The sequence below is a fragment of the Dromiciops gliroides genome, chromosome 4, assembly GCF_019393635.1.
Source record: "Dromiciops gliroides isolate mDroGli1 chromosome 4, mDroGli1.pri, whole genome shotgun sequence".
Taxonomy (NCBI): Eukaryota; Metazoa; Chordata; class Mammalia; order Microbiotheria; family Microbiotheriidae; genus Dromiciops; species Dromiciops gliroides.
The window spans coordinates 228,619,443-228,634,777 of NC_057864.1; the positions used below are offsets into that span (position 1 = coordinate 228,619,443).

At 37.2% G+C, this 15,335-nt stretch overlaps 1 protein-coding gene across 1 annotated transcript in view; it reads right to left on the minus strand.

Annotated features, from left to right (window-relative positions):
* TBCD (tubulin folding cofactor D) overlaps window positions 1-15,335 on the minus strand; it is a 448,209-nt gene that overhangs the window by 84,258 nt on the left and 348,616 nt on the right. Inside the window, 2 exon segments of the mRNA XM_044001676.1 lie at window positions 964-1,055; window positions 3,604-3,722. Coding sequence (XP_043857611.1) covers window positions 964-1,055; window positions 3,604-3,722 — 211 coding nt within the window.

Sequence of the window (15,335 nt, forward strand, 5' to 3'; positions counted from 1 at the left end):
TGTTACTCAATATTCAATTTATTTATTCTGATGAAACCAATTTAAAGTGAACATGAAGGGCAGTCTTAAGGGAAAAGACATATCACAGAAGGGCAATGTATAACCTAAGGGCTTTATATAGAATGGAGGAGTAGTTTTGCCTACTTTGTCTCAGTAAAAGTGGAAACATGGTGGAGGTAAAGGCAGGCTAGATGCATCAGGCATGAATACTTTTATTTTTTTAATTAAAAAAAAATTTTTTTTAAAGTACTAGTTGCTACCACCTCCTAGAGAGCATGTGTAGTTCAATGGAATTAACACTGGATTTTGGTATGAAGAACAGAGTTCTGCCTTCTTCCTTGTGTGAGCAAGTCATCTAACCTTTCTGATTATCTATTTCCTTATGCGAAAAGATGAGATCATATAGCAAAAACTTAATTAGCACCAAACGTTGTTCCAGCCATTATGGTAGCACTGCAGATACAAAAGCAACGTAGTCCCTGCTCTCAAGAGGTTAACATTATCCTAGGTTTCGCATTTACAGGTAAGTAAATTCAAGGCTTATGCTTTAAGATTATTAATTTGGCAAGAGTGTAGATTCTAACCTGGAAAAGGGAGAACACAGTTATAGAAAGACCAAGTAAGAAACTACAGAAGAGGCACAGGCAAGAGGAGACTAGGCCTTGAATAGAATAGTGGCTATGCGGCTGGAGAGAAAGGAACTAATAAACGGAAACATAGTGTATAGGACTCTATGAGAACACAAAGAAAAGAAGAGACATACCAATACACTGAAACCACAGAAATGAACCCAACAATTTTTCATGCATTTAGCTCTAATAAAACCTTGACTAACCTTATTATTAACAAAAATGAAATACAAAGTAATCTACGGACATTTTATTTTATCAATGTATAAATTAATATTCAAATATCTTTTTTACTTGTCAGAGTTCAGACTTAAAGAAAATTTATAAGACCTACTTGGCAATTGCTTTCAAGGCATCTCTTCTTGCTTCAGCAAAGCTCACATCCTTGGGAGAAATGTGAGTAACTGCCTTTAAGCCTTCCAACACCTGAAAGGCAACATAAAAATTATCAGGAAAGTTACAAACTATCAAAAGAAAATCTCATATTGAAAGCCTTATTAGTAGTATAAGGCAGTACAATGTAACCAAGAGAGTATTATACTTTGTTTCAGGAGACCTGGGTTCAAGATTCAGTTGTACCACATATTTGTGACCTTGAGCAAGCCACTAAGCCTCTGTAAGCCTCAGTTTCTTCATATATAAAATGGGGACAACATTGATATCGATCTACCTATTATCCTAAGGGTTTGCAAAAGATTAAATGAGATGTGTTGGTGAGTACCTGACTGCCTAAAGGAACATGCTCCACACCCCAACTCCCACCTCCAATTCTCTAATCCCCATTCACTTCAATCTTCACCTTAATAGTTAAACAGTTCACCTCTACATTATCTTTCATTATTCTGGAATTCCTTGTTCCCTAATTGTATCAGTACTCATACTTTGCCAACCACAACCCTGTATTTACTCCCTGTAACAGTACCATCTGTTACTGTTCCTGTCTCAGCTGCCAAGGGGAGCTAGAGAAAATCACAAACCAGAGTCAACTAGGCCCTTTTTGCAGCAAGGCAATCTTTTTATAATCCTTTCCCCCAATCATCTTTGTAAATAAACCAAGTAGTGGGGTCAAAGGGTATATGTAATTTGGGCATAATTCCAGATTGCTTTCCAAAATGGCTGGATCAGTTCACAATTCAACCAACAATGAATTAGTGTCCCAATTTTTCCACATCCCCTCTAACATTTGTCATTTTCCTCTTCTATCATTTTAGTAAATCTGGTAGATATAAAATGATATCTCAAGATTATTTTAATTTGTTCTAGCTGTCTTTAAACATGTACAAATTTTTCTTTTCCAGAAAGAAACATTCACTAACCCTATTAGCTCTTCTAAATCTTCATTCTTTATCTTCTCTCCCTTTCAAAAACTCCAAAAAAAGCTTTCTACACTGGTCATGGTAGTACACATGCCTGAAATCCCTGCTACTAGGAAAGCTGAGCCTGATGGATATCATAAACTGAGGAGTGTCAGTAGGTTAATCCAATTGTCTAAGTCTAGCACAAATAGAATGAACTCCTGCGAATGGGGGCCACCAGATCATCCGAGATCCAAAACAATGAAGGATAGTAGGAGAAATGGATCTAATGCACTTCCAGCTTGAGTGAAATAGAAAGATTCAGTCTCAAATGAGACATAGGGAGAATCAGATAGAGAAATAGACAGAGACAGAGACAAAAGAGACAAAGACAGGCAGACAAAGAGACAGACAGAGAAGAAAATGGAGAAAGTAAAGGAGAGGGGGAGAAAGGAGAAGAGTGGGGAAGAGGAAGAAGAGGAGGGTGGGTAGAAGAACAAGAGGATCTATCTATATTTATAGCTTCTACCTCCTCTACTCTTTTTAAAAAATTAAATTAGAAAAAAATTTTAGACTTTTATTTTCCAAATTACATGTAGAAGCAAATTTTGACATCAATTAAAAAAAAAAAACTTTGTGTTCTAGCTTCTCTTCTTCCCTCCCCTCCCACCTCCACCCTAAGAACTCAAACAATTCAACATAAATTATACTTGAGTGGTCATGGCAAACAATTCTACCTTATCTAGGTTGTGAGTGGAAACAGATAAAAACAAAACTTCAGATTAAGGAATTATCAAAAAAAAAGTCTGTTTTCAGATACCATCAGTTCTTTCTCTGTAGATGTACTGCAATTTTCCTAAGTTCTTCAGAATTATATTGGATCATTGCCTTGCTGATTTTTTCTCAGTTTTCTTTGCTAGTTCATGATCCAAATAATTTCTCCTAAACATGGGTGTTTCCCAAGGTTCTGTCTAGAGACCTCATCTATTTTTCTTCAATCTCTCATTCATTCACTTCATCAGCTCCCATGTGTTCAAAAGTCATCTTTATACAGATGACCCCCAAATCTATATATCTAACCCTAGCCTCTCTCCTGAACTGTAGTCACACATTTTGAACTATTTATTGAATATTTCACATTATGTTCTATAGGCATAGACTATACACAACCTGTCCAAATCAAAGAGGTCATCTTTTTCAATTTCATCATTTTACAATTGAAAAACTAATCATGAGAGAAGTTAAATGGTTAGATAGCTAGTAATTGGAAAAAATCTGGGATTTAAATCATTCCACAAATTTCCTCAAAGTAAAACTATTTTTCAGAGAAGACTTCTTTCTACTTAGCACACTGAATTCCATCCTAATAGCCATATGAAGTTCAGTTGGAATGAACTTCCACAAAAATTCTTTATTTTAGATGCATCTGACAACAGAGTATTAAAAACAACAACCTACTCGCAGTTTGTTCTCATATTCTTTATCTTTCTCTCCCAGATTTACACACAACTTTCATGAAAGTCACTGTAGCAAACTGAAACTACTGCTTGACTTAAAAAAAAAGTTATAATCTAATTCCCTCAATCTTTAATATGCATGTTCTGTTCAGGACAAGCTATTTCAAACTTGCTATTTTTTAAAACCTGTATACTTTCATTAATATCAAAATCAGGGCTCACCAGCTTAAGTTTGCCTTTCAGAAAAAAACTTGGAAGGGAACCCAAGGCCAGTGAAAATCCACAACGAATCATTTCTTCTGTGTTCTGAAGTTCAGAAATATAATTCTTCATCAACTCATCTGGAAAAAAGGAAGTGAAGAATGCATAACTACCACTGGAAATCTATATTCATCAGTAATTATTGAAAAGATGATCAATATTACAACAAGAGTATAGAAGGAGTTAGATAAAATTGCTTCCTGAAACCTAATAGTAATAGTATTTATACAGCATTTTCAGGCTTATAAAACACTTTACATGTGTTCTATCATTTGATCCTCATCACAGTCCTGTTAGGTAGATGATGTTATTATCCCCATTTTACAGACGAGGAAACTTTCATGAGGCTGAAAGAGGTTATTAATAGACTTGCCCGAGGTGACAGAACTAGGAAATAATAACTAAACTTGAGACTTCCTTAGGACAAGAACAATTAATAATAATAACCATCATCAAGCATTTGTTAAGGGCTTACTACTAAAATCCAGGTGCAGGGCTAAGAGGTAGGGGGTCCAAAAAAAGGACAAAACAACAACAACAACAACAACAAAACAACAAAAACCCAGACACTGCCCTCAAGGAATTGCAATCTAATAAAGGAGACAACATGCAAACAACTATATACCTATAAAATATACACACGCATACATACATATATGCATAGGTATATATACATACATAAGCACACATGTAATACAAATAATATACTGTATATTATAGATACAGTATATATGTGTGTGCACATATATATATATAAACGCACACACACACAGCAATGGGAACTAATTTCAAAGAGAAGGGAAGGAGACTGGGAAAGGCCTCTAGTAGAGGGCAGGGTTTGAAGCTGGGGAAAGCAAGAGACAGAGATGGGGAGGAAAAGTTTCCTTGGCACAGAGGACAGCCAGTGAAATGGTACGGAGATGGAGCATTGTCAATGAGCAACAACAGCAAGGTCAGTGTTGCTGGATCATAAAGTATGTGGTACAGAATTAAGTGTAAAAAGACAGCGTAGACAAGAATGAGCTGGTTTGCAGAAGGCTTAAATTTTACATTTGATCCTGGAGGTATATAGGGAGCCATTGGAATTAACTCGGGGTTGGGGGGTATGTGTCTGCATTTTTCAGGGGTGAGGGGAGTTATATGGACAGATTGGCACTTTGAGGAGATCAACCTGATAGCTGAGGGGAGGATGAATTGTAGTATGGGGAGATGAGAGGAGAGCAGCCAAAAGACTACTGTCTAGGCCAAAGCTTCTTAAACTGTAGGTAACAATGTGGGGGTCACAAAAAATTTGTCAACAATAAAAGGTAATGTACACCTATTTTATATACCTATACACCTTGGGTCATGTAAAAAATTTCTCAGGTGAAAAGGGATCATTGAGTGGAAAAAGTTTAAGAAGCCTTGGTCTAGGCATGAGGTCATTGATGAGGACCTGTTGCAGGGTACTGTCAGGCAGTGTTAGCAATGAAAATAGGACATACATAAGAGATGTTGTAAAAGCAGACACAGCAAGACTTGGCAACAGAATGGATAACTGGGATAAGTTCAAGTGAGGATCTGAGGTTGGCACCAAAGTTGTGAGCCTGGATAACTGATGGTACCCTCAAAAATAATTGGGGCAGCTAGATGGCACAGTGGATGGAGCACCAGCCCTGGAGTCAGGAGGACCTGAGTTCAAAGCCGGCCTCAGACACTTAACACTTACTGGCTGTGTGACCCTGGGCAAGTCACTTAACCCCAATTGCCTCACTAAAAAAAAAAAGAAAAAAAAAGAATTGGAAAGTTTAGAAAAGGGAAGGCAGGGGGAAAGATAAAAAGTTGTGTTTTAGATATATCAAATTTGAGATCTCTGGCACATCCAGTCTGAGCTGACTGTAGATGTAGATGAGCAGATGTAGATGCAAGCCTAGAGCTCAGGAGAGAGGTTAGGGGCTGGATAAATACATAATAATAATAATAATAATAATAATAATATAACACAAAAGTTTTTGGGTCTAAGTTTCTTCATCTTACAATAAGGATAATAACATTTGTTCGTGGTTGTGCTTCATTTAAACTTCAATAAGGCTGAAATTGACAGTAAAATGCAAAAGTCTTTCTGATATAAAGAAAGCATTTCCCCATGACACTTACTAGCTGTGTGACCCTGGGCAAGTCACTTAACCCCAATTGCCTTACCAAAAAAAAAAAAAAAAAAAAGAAAGCATTCCATATCTAAGGAGTTTGAGAGAGCTCAAGGGCTTGTTAAAAAGACAGAAAAAACAACTCATTAGTTTTCAGTTACTCTTCTGAATAAAACTGCTAAGAGGACTATGGAAAATATAACAGTATAATTACCCTAACTAAGGATTGGGGCCTTTACAGTGGGTACTTTGTTCAGAACTACAGCCCTTCCCACCTACAGGCAGAAAGTTCCGTAGGGCTTTCTTCAAAACAAGGTCCCTTCAGTGAAGGCCCCTACCCTTAGTTATGGTAATTATACAGTTACATTTCACAGGATGTCAAAGAAGAGAGGCTTCTGCCAAGGAAAGGTTAAGAGTCTTTGACTTTGATGAAAAAGCATAGTAATTATCTAGCTGAAAAGGACAGTAATACCTAGCCAAGACAACAGAAGCAGACAATAGAGACTGCAGCTGCTAATCTAAATATAACAGACTGATCCACAAAGCCGAGATGGTCTAGTGTCAAGTGACCTGCAAAGAGAAGAGGGAAACATTGGCCAAGTAAATGGCCTAGTCTGATCTGTCAGGAACAAGACCCAATGGCTGAAAAACCTGCTCAGCTCTGAGTAGCAGTGGATTGGCAAAATCAAGCAAAATGCAGGGCCATACAACAATAAAAAAATACATATTCAATGCAGATATAAGAGGTATTAAAAGGTTAAACTGTTTAAATTCCTACATGGAAAAATGATACTTGTAATTCATAAGAACTTTCTCATTATTAGGGCAGCTGGATGGACTCTATTTAGATATAGGATAGAGGGATGAGTTGAATATGACGGGATGATATCTTTTATTTGTTTGTTTGTTTTTGTTTTTTTTACAGGGCAATGGGGGTTAAGTGACTTGCCCAGGGTCACACAGCTAGTAAGTGTCAAGTGTCTGAGGCCAGATTTGAACTCAGGTACTCCTGAATCCAGGGCCGGTGCTTTACCCGGGATGATATCTTTTTTTTTTTTTTTTTTAGTAAGGCAATGGGGGTTAAGTGACTTGCCCAGGGTCACACAGCTAGTAAGTGTTAAGTGTCTGAGGCCGGATTTGAACTCAGGTACTTGGATTCAGGAATCCAAGGCCGGTGCTCTATCCACTGCGCCATCTAGCTGCCCCAGGGATGATATCTTTTAAAAAAGTAAATTAATGGGTGAGAGACAAATGCACTGGGGGAAGCGAAAGGGAGAGGGAGAGATGGGATGTAGTAAATTGAAGCAAGAAATAAAAAGCTTATACAGTAGAGCGGAAGATAAGGGAGGTGCAGGGGAGTGAATGAACCTTATTCTCATCAGAATTGGCTCAAAGAGGGAACATACACACTCAATTGGGTATAGAAATCTATCTTACTCTGCCGGAAAGTAGGAGGGAAAGGGGACAAGAGGGCAGGGGTGATAGAAGAAAGGGCAGAGTTGGGGAGGGGGCAGTTAGAAGCAAAACACTTTTGAGAGGGGGACAGGGTGAAAGGAGATAGAGAACAGAATAAACTGTGCAGAAGGAATAGGATATAGGGAAATACAGTTTGCAATGGTAACTGAAAAAAATTTTGAAGCACGTCTGTCTGATAAAGGCCTCATTTCTCAAACATAGGGAACTGAATCAACTTTATTTAAATAAGGGCCATTCCCCAACTGATAAATGATCAAAAGATATGAACAGGGGCAGCTGGGTAGCACAGTGGATAAAGCACCGGCCCTGGATTCAGGAGTACCTGAGTTCAAATCCGGCCTCAGACACTTACTAGCTGTGTGACCCTGGGCAAGTCACCTAACCCCCGTTGCCCCGCCAAAAAAAAAAAAAAAAAGATATGAATAGTTTTCAGATGAAATAATCAAAGCTATCCAATTGAGAAATGGTCAAAGGATATGAAGAGGCTGTTTTCAAATGAAGAAACAAAGCCATCTATTGCCATATGAAAAAATGATTTAAATCACTACTGATCAGAGAAATGCAAATTAAAACAACTCTGAGATACCACATCACACCTATCAGATTGGCTAATATGACAAAAAAGAAAAATAATAAAGGATGGAGAATCTGTGGAAAAATTAGAACACAAATGCATTGTTGGTGGAGTCCATTCTGGAGAGCAATTTGGAACTATGCCCAAAGGGCTATAAAACTGCATACCCTTTGACCCAGTAATACCCCTACTAGGTCTGTATCACAAAGAGATCATAAAATAGGGAAAAAGATCCACATGTATAAAAATATTTCTAGCAGCTCTCTTTGTGGTGGCAAAGAATTGGAAATTGAGGGAATGCTCATCAACTGGGATATGGCTGAGCAAGTTGTGGTATATGAATGTAATGGAATACTATTGTGCTGTAAGAAATGACAAGCAGATGGATTTCAGAAACACCTGGGAAGACTTAAGTGGACTGATGATGAGTGAAGTGAGCAGAACCAGGAAAACATTGTACATAGAAACAGCAACATTGTATGATGATCAGCTGTGATAGACTTAGCTCTTCTCAGGAGTGCAATAATCCAAGACAATTCCAAAGGACTCATGATGGAAAATGCTCTCCACATCCAGAAAAAAGAACTGTGGAATCTGAATGCAAATTTAACGATACTATTTCAATTTTTTTGGAGGTTTTCTTCTTTTGTTCTGATTCTTCTTTCACAACATGACTAATGCAGAAATATGTTTAATGTGATTGTACGTATCTAACTTATATGAGACTGCTTTCTGTCTTGGGGAGGGGGAAAGTTAGGGAGGGAGGAAGAAAAATTTGGAACTCAAAATGTCATAAAAACAAATGTTCAAAACTATCTTTACATGAAAAAAATACTATTAAGACTGAAAAAAAAAGAACTAATAAAAGCTATCTAAAGCCATATTAAAAAAATGCTCTAACTCACTACTGATTAGAAAGATGAAAGTCAAAATAATTCTTGGGTACTACCTCATGCCTACTGGATGGGATAATAGGACATCAGAGGAAGATAATACATGTCGTAGGGAATATGGGGAAAATGAGACATTAATGCACTGTTGGTGGAGTTATAAACTGATTTGACCATTCTGAGAACAATTTGGAACTATGGCCAACGGGCTATAAAACCATGCACACTCTTTGACCTAGCAATACCACTACTAGGTCAGTATCCAAAAAGAGATTAAAAACAAAAAGTTGAGGGGTGGAGCCAAGATGGCGGAGAGGAAGCAACAAGCTGCCTGAGCTCTCCTTCTGTTACCTCAAAAAGAACATTAAATCAAGCCTCTGGACGGATTCTGAAACTACAGAACCTGCAAAGGGACAGAGAAACACAGTCCTCCAATCAGAGATAATTTAGAAGACTTCAGGAAAAGGTCGGTCTGACTCGGGCAAAAGGGAGGCCCAGCGGAGGGCAGCAACCCAGCGCCAAGGGGGTCAGGGCAAGTCAGCAGGAGCTGCGGGCCACAGCCGAACAACTGAGGCCCCTGAAACCTGGTTCAAAAATCTGGTGGCCAAGAAGGACAGTGGAAAAAACTACCTGCACCGGCCGGGAGGGCCACGAACAGGTCAGGCGGGAACAGACGCCGGGAGCGGATGCCTGGCTGGCCGATCGCACCCAGACAGGAAGTGCAGGGTGGGGGATCTCCACACACCATAAAGGCCTCAGAGTAAAAAACCAGTCACACAGCACCTAGACCCCTGCACAAGAAACCCCAAACAGGGACCCTGGTGCCCCCAGAGCAGACCTCAACTTAAAAAATAAATAAATAAGCTGCAATAATGAGTAAGAAGCAAAAAAGAGCCCTCTCCATTGAGAGCTTCTGTATCAATAGGGAAGAAACCAACGCAAACTCAGATGAGGACAATACCCTCAAATTGCCTACATATGAAGCCTCACGAGGGAAGGTGAATTGGTCTCAAGAACAAAAAGCCTTCCTTCGAAGAGCTCAAAAAGGATTTTAAAAATCAATTGAGAGAGGTAGAAGAAAAAATGGGGAGAGAAATGAAAGCAAAACAAGAAAACTATGAAAAAAGAATCAGTAGCTTGGAAAAGGAAGCACATAATTTTACTGAAGAAAACAAAGCTTTAAAAAATTCATTTGGCCAAATGGAAAAAAAGGTGCATAATCTCACTGAAGAAAACAATACCTTAAAAAATTGAGTTGGCCAAATGGAAAAAAGGGTGCATAATCTCACTGAAGAAAACAATGCCTTAAAAAATTCAGTTGGCCAAATGGAAAAAAAGGTGCATAATCTCATTGAAGAAAACAATGCCTTAAAAAACTCACTTGGCCAAATGGAAAAAAGGGTGCATAATCTTACTGAAGAAAACAATGCCTAAAAAATTAAAATTGGACTCTTGGAAGATAAGGAATCCATGAGACACCAGGAATCAGTCAAGCAGAATCAAAAGAATGAAAAAATAGAAGAAAATGTGAAATACCTCATTGGAAAGACAACTGATCTGGAAAACAGATCAAGGAGAGACAATTTGAGAATCAATGAACTGCCTGAAAGCCATGACCAGAAAAAGAATCTAGACACCATATTCCAGGAAATTATTAAGGAGATATCATAGAATCAGAGGATAAAATCATCATTGAAAGAATCCACCAATCACCTCCTGAAAGAGACCCCCAAAAGGAAAACTCCAAGGAATATTGTCACCAAATTCCAGAATTATCAGGTGAAGGAGAAAATACTCCAAGCAGCCAGAAAGAAGCAATTTAAATATCATGGAGCCACAGTCAGGATTGCTCAGGACCTGGCAGCTTCAACATTAAAGGACCGCAAGGCTTGGAATATGATATTCCGGAAGGCAAAGGAGCTTGGATTGCAGCTGAGAACCTATTACCCAGCAAAAATGTGCATTTTCTTTCAGGGGAAAAAATGGACATTTAATGACATTGGGGACTTTCCATCTTTCCTGATAAAAAGACCAGAACTGAATAGAAAATTTGATCTCAACATACAAGACTCAAGAGAAGTTTAAAAAGGTAAACAGAGAGGGGGGAAAAAAAAGGTTAAACTGTTTATATCCCTACATGGGAAGATAATACTCATAACTCTTAAGAACTGTAAATGTATTTGGGCAGAGAGAAGGACTTTACACAGAGGGTATAAATATAAATTGTCTTTCATGTGATGATACAAAAAAAAATTAAGGGGTTAAAAAGGGAATCTATGGGGAGGAGAGGAAATGGGAGGTGGAAGGGGATGAATTATATCATATGAAGAGGTGAAAAAAAAACCTATTACAACAGAGGGAAAGAAAGGAGGGGTGAACATTGTTTCAACCCTATTCTCATTAGATTTGATTCAAAGAGGGAATAACATATACTTTCATTGGGATAAAGAAACTTAACTCACTCTTTAGGGAAGCAAAAGGGGAAGGGAAAAGGGGGGACTGATAGAAGGGAGGACAAAAGCAAGGGAGAAAAGGGTAAAGAAAAGAGAGGGGGTGATAAAAAGGGAGGGCAGATTTGGGGAGGCAGGGGTAAGAAGTCAAACATTGATGAGGAGGAATAGGGTGAAAGAAGGGGGCAAAGTACAAAGGGGGTAAATAGAATGGAGGGGAATAGACAGTCAGTAATAATAACTGTGAATGTGAATGGGATGAACTCTGCTATAAAACAGAAGCGAATTGCAGAGTGGATTAAAAACCAGAATCCTACAATATGCTGTTTACAAGAAACACATTTGAAGCAGAGAGATACACACAGAGCAAAGGTAAAAGGCTGGAGCAGAATATATTATGCTTCAGCTAAAGTAAAAAAAGCAGGGGTAGCAATTCTTATCTCAGAGAAAGTGCAGGCAAAAATAGATCTCATTAAAAGAGATAAGGAAGGAAATTACATCTTGCTTAAAGGTACTATAGATAATGAAGTAATATCAATATTGAATATGTATGCGCCAAGTGGTATAGCATCCAAGTTCTTAAAGGAGAAGTTAAATGAGTTACAAGAGGAATTAGACAGTAATACTATACTAGTGGGGGATCTGAATCTCCCCCTCTCAGAATTAGATAAATTTAGCCGAAAAATAAATAAGAAAGAAGTGAAAGAGGTAAATAGATTACAAGAAATTTAGACATGATAGATGTCTGGAGAAAATTGAATGGGGATAGAAAGGAATATACCTTTTTCTCAACAGTACATGGCACATTTAAAAAAATTGACCATGTATTAGGGCACAAAAACATGATAGTTAAATGTAGAAAGGCAGAAATAGTAAATGCATCCTTTTCAGATCATGATGCAATAAAAATTACATGTAAGAAAGAGCCAGGGAAAAGTAGAATGAAAATCAATTGGAAACTAAATAATTTCATTCTAAAGAATGAATGGGGGGCAGCTAAGTAGCGCAGTGGATAAAGCACTGATCCTGGATTCAGGAGGACCTGAGTTCAAATCTGACCTCAGACACTTAACACTTACTAGCTGTGTGACCCTAGGCAAGTCACTTAACCCCAATTGCCTCACCAAAAAAAAAAAAGAATGAATGGGCCAAACAAGAAATCATAGAAACAATCAATAACTATATCCAAGAGAATGACAATAATGAGACAACATACCAAAATCTATGGGATGCAGCCAAAGTAGTGCTTAGGGGAAAATTTATAGCTCTAAATGCTTACATGAATAAAAAAGAGAAAGAGGAGATTAATGAATTGGGCATACAACTTAAAAAGCTAGAAAAAGAACAAATTAGAAATCCCCAATTAGATACTAAATTAGAGATCCTGAAAATCAAAGGAGAAATTAATAAGATTGAAAGCAAAAAAACTATAGAATTAATCAATAAAACTAAGAGCTGGTTTTATGAAAAAACCAATAAAATAGATAAAATATTGGTTAATTTGATTTAAAAAAAGAAAGAAGAAAACCAAATTACCAGTATCAAAAATGAAAAGGGTGATGTTACCACCAATGAAGTGGAAATTAAATCAATAATTAGGAATTATTTTGCTCAACTGTATGCCAATAAATTTGACAATCTAAATGAAATGGATGAATATTTACAAAAATACAAACTGCCCAGGTTAACTGAAGAGGAAATAAAATCCTTAAATAAACCCACATTAGAAAAAGAAATTGAACAAGCCATTAATGAACTTCCTAAGAAAAAATCCCCAGGGCCAGATGGGTTTACAGGTGAATTTTACCAAACATTTAAAGAACAATTAATTCCAACATTATACAAATTATTTGGAAAAATAGGTGAAGAAGGAGTTCTACCAAATTCGTTTTATGACACAAATATGGTGGTGATACCAAAACCAGGCAAAGCAAAAACAGAGAAAGAAAATTATAGACCAATTTCCCTAATAAATATTAATGCTAAAATCTTAAATAAGATATTAGCAAGGAGATTGCAGCAAGTGATGACCAGGATAATACACTATGACCAGGTGGGATTTATACCAGGAATGCAGGGCTGGTTCAACATTAGGAAAACTATTAACATAATCAACCACATCAATAAGAAAACCAACCAAAATCATATGATTATCTCAATAGATGCAGAGAAAGCTTTTGACGAAATACAACACCCATTCCTAATAAAAACACTGGAGAGTTTAGGAATAGGGGGAGCTTTCCTTAAAATAATAAACAGTATCTATCTAAAGCCATCAGCAAGTATTATATGCAATGGAGATAAATTAGAGGCCTTCCCAATAAGATCAGGGGTGAAACAGGGATATCCATTATCACCCCTATTATTTAATATTGTACTAGAAATGTTAACTTTAGCAGTCAGAGAAGAGAAAGGAATTAAAGGAATTAGAATAGGCAAGGAGGAAACAAAACTATTACTCTTTGCAGATGATATGATGGTATACTTAAGGAATCCTAGAGAATCAACTCAAAAATTACTTGAAACAATTAACAACTTTAGCAAAGTAGCAGGATATAAAATAAATCCACATAAATCATCAGCATTTCTATACATGACCAACAAAGTCCAACAGCAGGAGATAGAAAGAGAAATTCCATTTAAAGTAACAGTAGATAATATAAAATACTTGGGAGTCTACTTGCCAAGACAAACCCAGGAACTCTATGAACACAACTACCAAACACTCTTCACACAAATCAAATCAGATCTAAATAATTGGAAAGATATCAATTGCTCATGGATAGGCAGAGCTAATATAGTAAAAATGACAATATTGCCTAAATTAATTTACTTATTCAGTGCCATACCAATCAGACTACCTAAAAATTATTTTATAGAGCTAGAAAGAAATAATAACAAAATTCATCTGGAAAAACAAAAAATCAAGAATATCCAGGGAAATAATGAAAAAAAAATTGACAGGAAGGTAGGTTAGTGGTACCAAACCTGGAGCTTTACTATAAAGCGGCAGTCATCAAAACTATCTGGTATTGGCTAAAAAATAGGGTGGTAGATCAATGGAATAGGCTAGGCTCAGGAAATGCAGTAGTAAATGACACTAGTAATGTAGTGTTTGATAAACCCAAAGACTCCAGCTTCTGGGATAGGAACTCAGTATTTGACAAAAACTGCTGGGAAAACTGGAAAATAATATGGCAGAAATTAGGCATAGACCCACATCTTACACCTTATACTAAAATAAGGTCAAGATGGATACATGATTTAGACATAAGAGGTGATACCATAGGTAAATTAGGAGAGAAAGGAATAGTTTACCTATCAGATCTTTGGAAAGGAAAACAGTTTCTGACCAAACAAGAGATAGAGTATATTATAAAATCCAAAATGGATGATTTTGACTACATTAAATTAAAAAATTTCTGTACAAACAGAAGCAATGCATCCAAAATTAGAAGGGATGCAGAAAGCTGGGAAACAATTTTTGAGGCCAGTACTTCTGATAAAGGCCTCATCTCTAAAATATATAGAGAACTAAATCAAATTTATGAGAACCCAAGTCATTCCCCAATTGAGAAATGGTCAAAGGATATGAAAAGGCAGTTTTCTGATGAAGAAACCAAAGCTATCTATTCCCATATGAAAAAATGCTCTAAATCTCTAATGATTAGAGAGATGCAAATTAAAACAACTCTGAGGTACCACCTGACACCTATCAGATTGGCTAAAATGACAAAAAAGGAAAATAATAAATGTTGGAGAAGCTGTGGGAAAATTGGAACACTAATCCATTGTTGGTGGAGCTGTGAACTGATCCAACCATTCTGGAGAGCAATTTGGAATTATGCCCAAAGGGGGATAAAGCTGTGCATACCCTTTGACCCAGCAATTCCACTTTTGGGTCTTTTGCCCAAAGAAATCATGAAAAGGGGAAAGGGACCCACATGTACAAAAATATTTATAGCTGCTCTTTACGTGGTGGCAAGGAATTGGAAGTTGAGGGGGTGCCCATCAATTGGGGAATGGCTGGACAAGTTGTGGTATATGAATACAATGGAATACTATTGTGCTGTAAGAAATGATGAGCAGGAGGAGTTCAGAGAAACCTGGAGGGTCTTATGTGAGCTGATGATGAGTGAGATGAGCAGAACCAGAAGAACATTGTACACAGTATCAT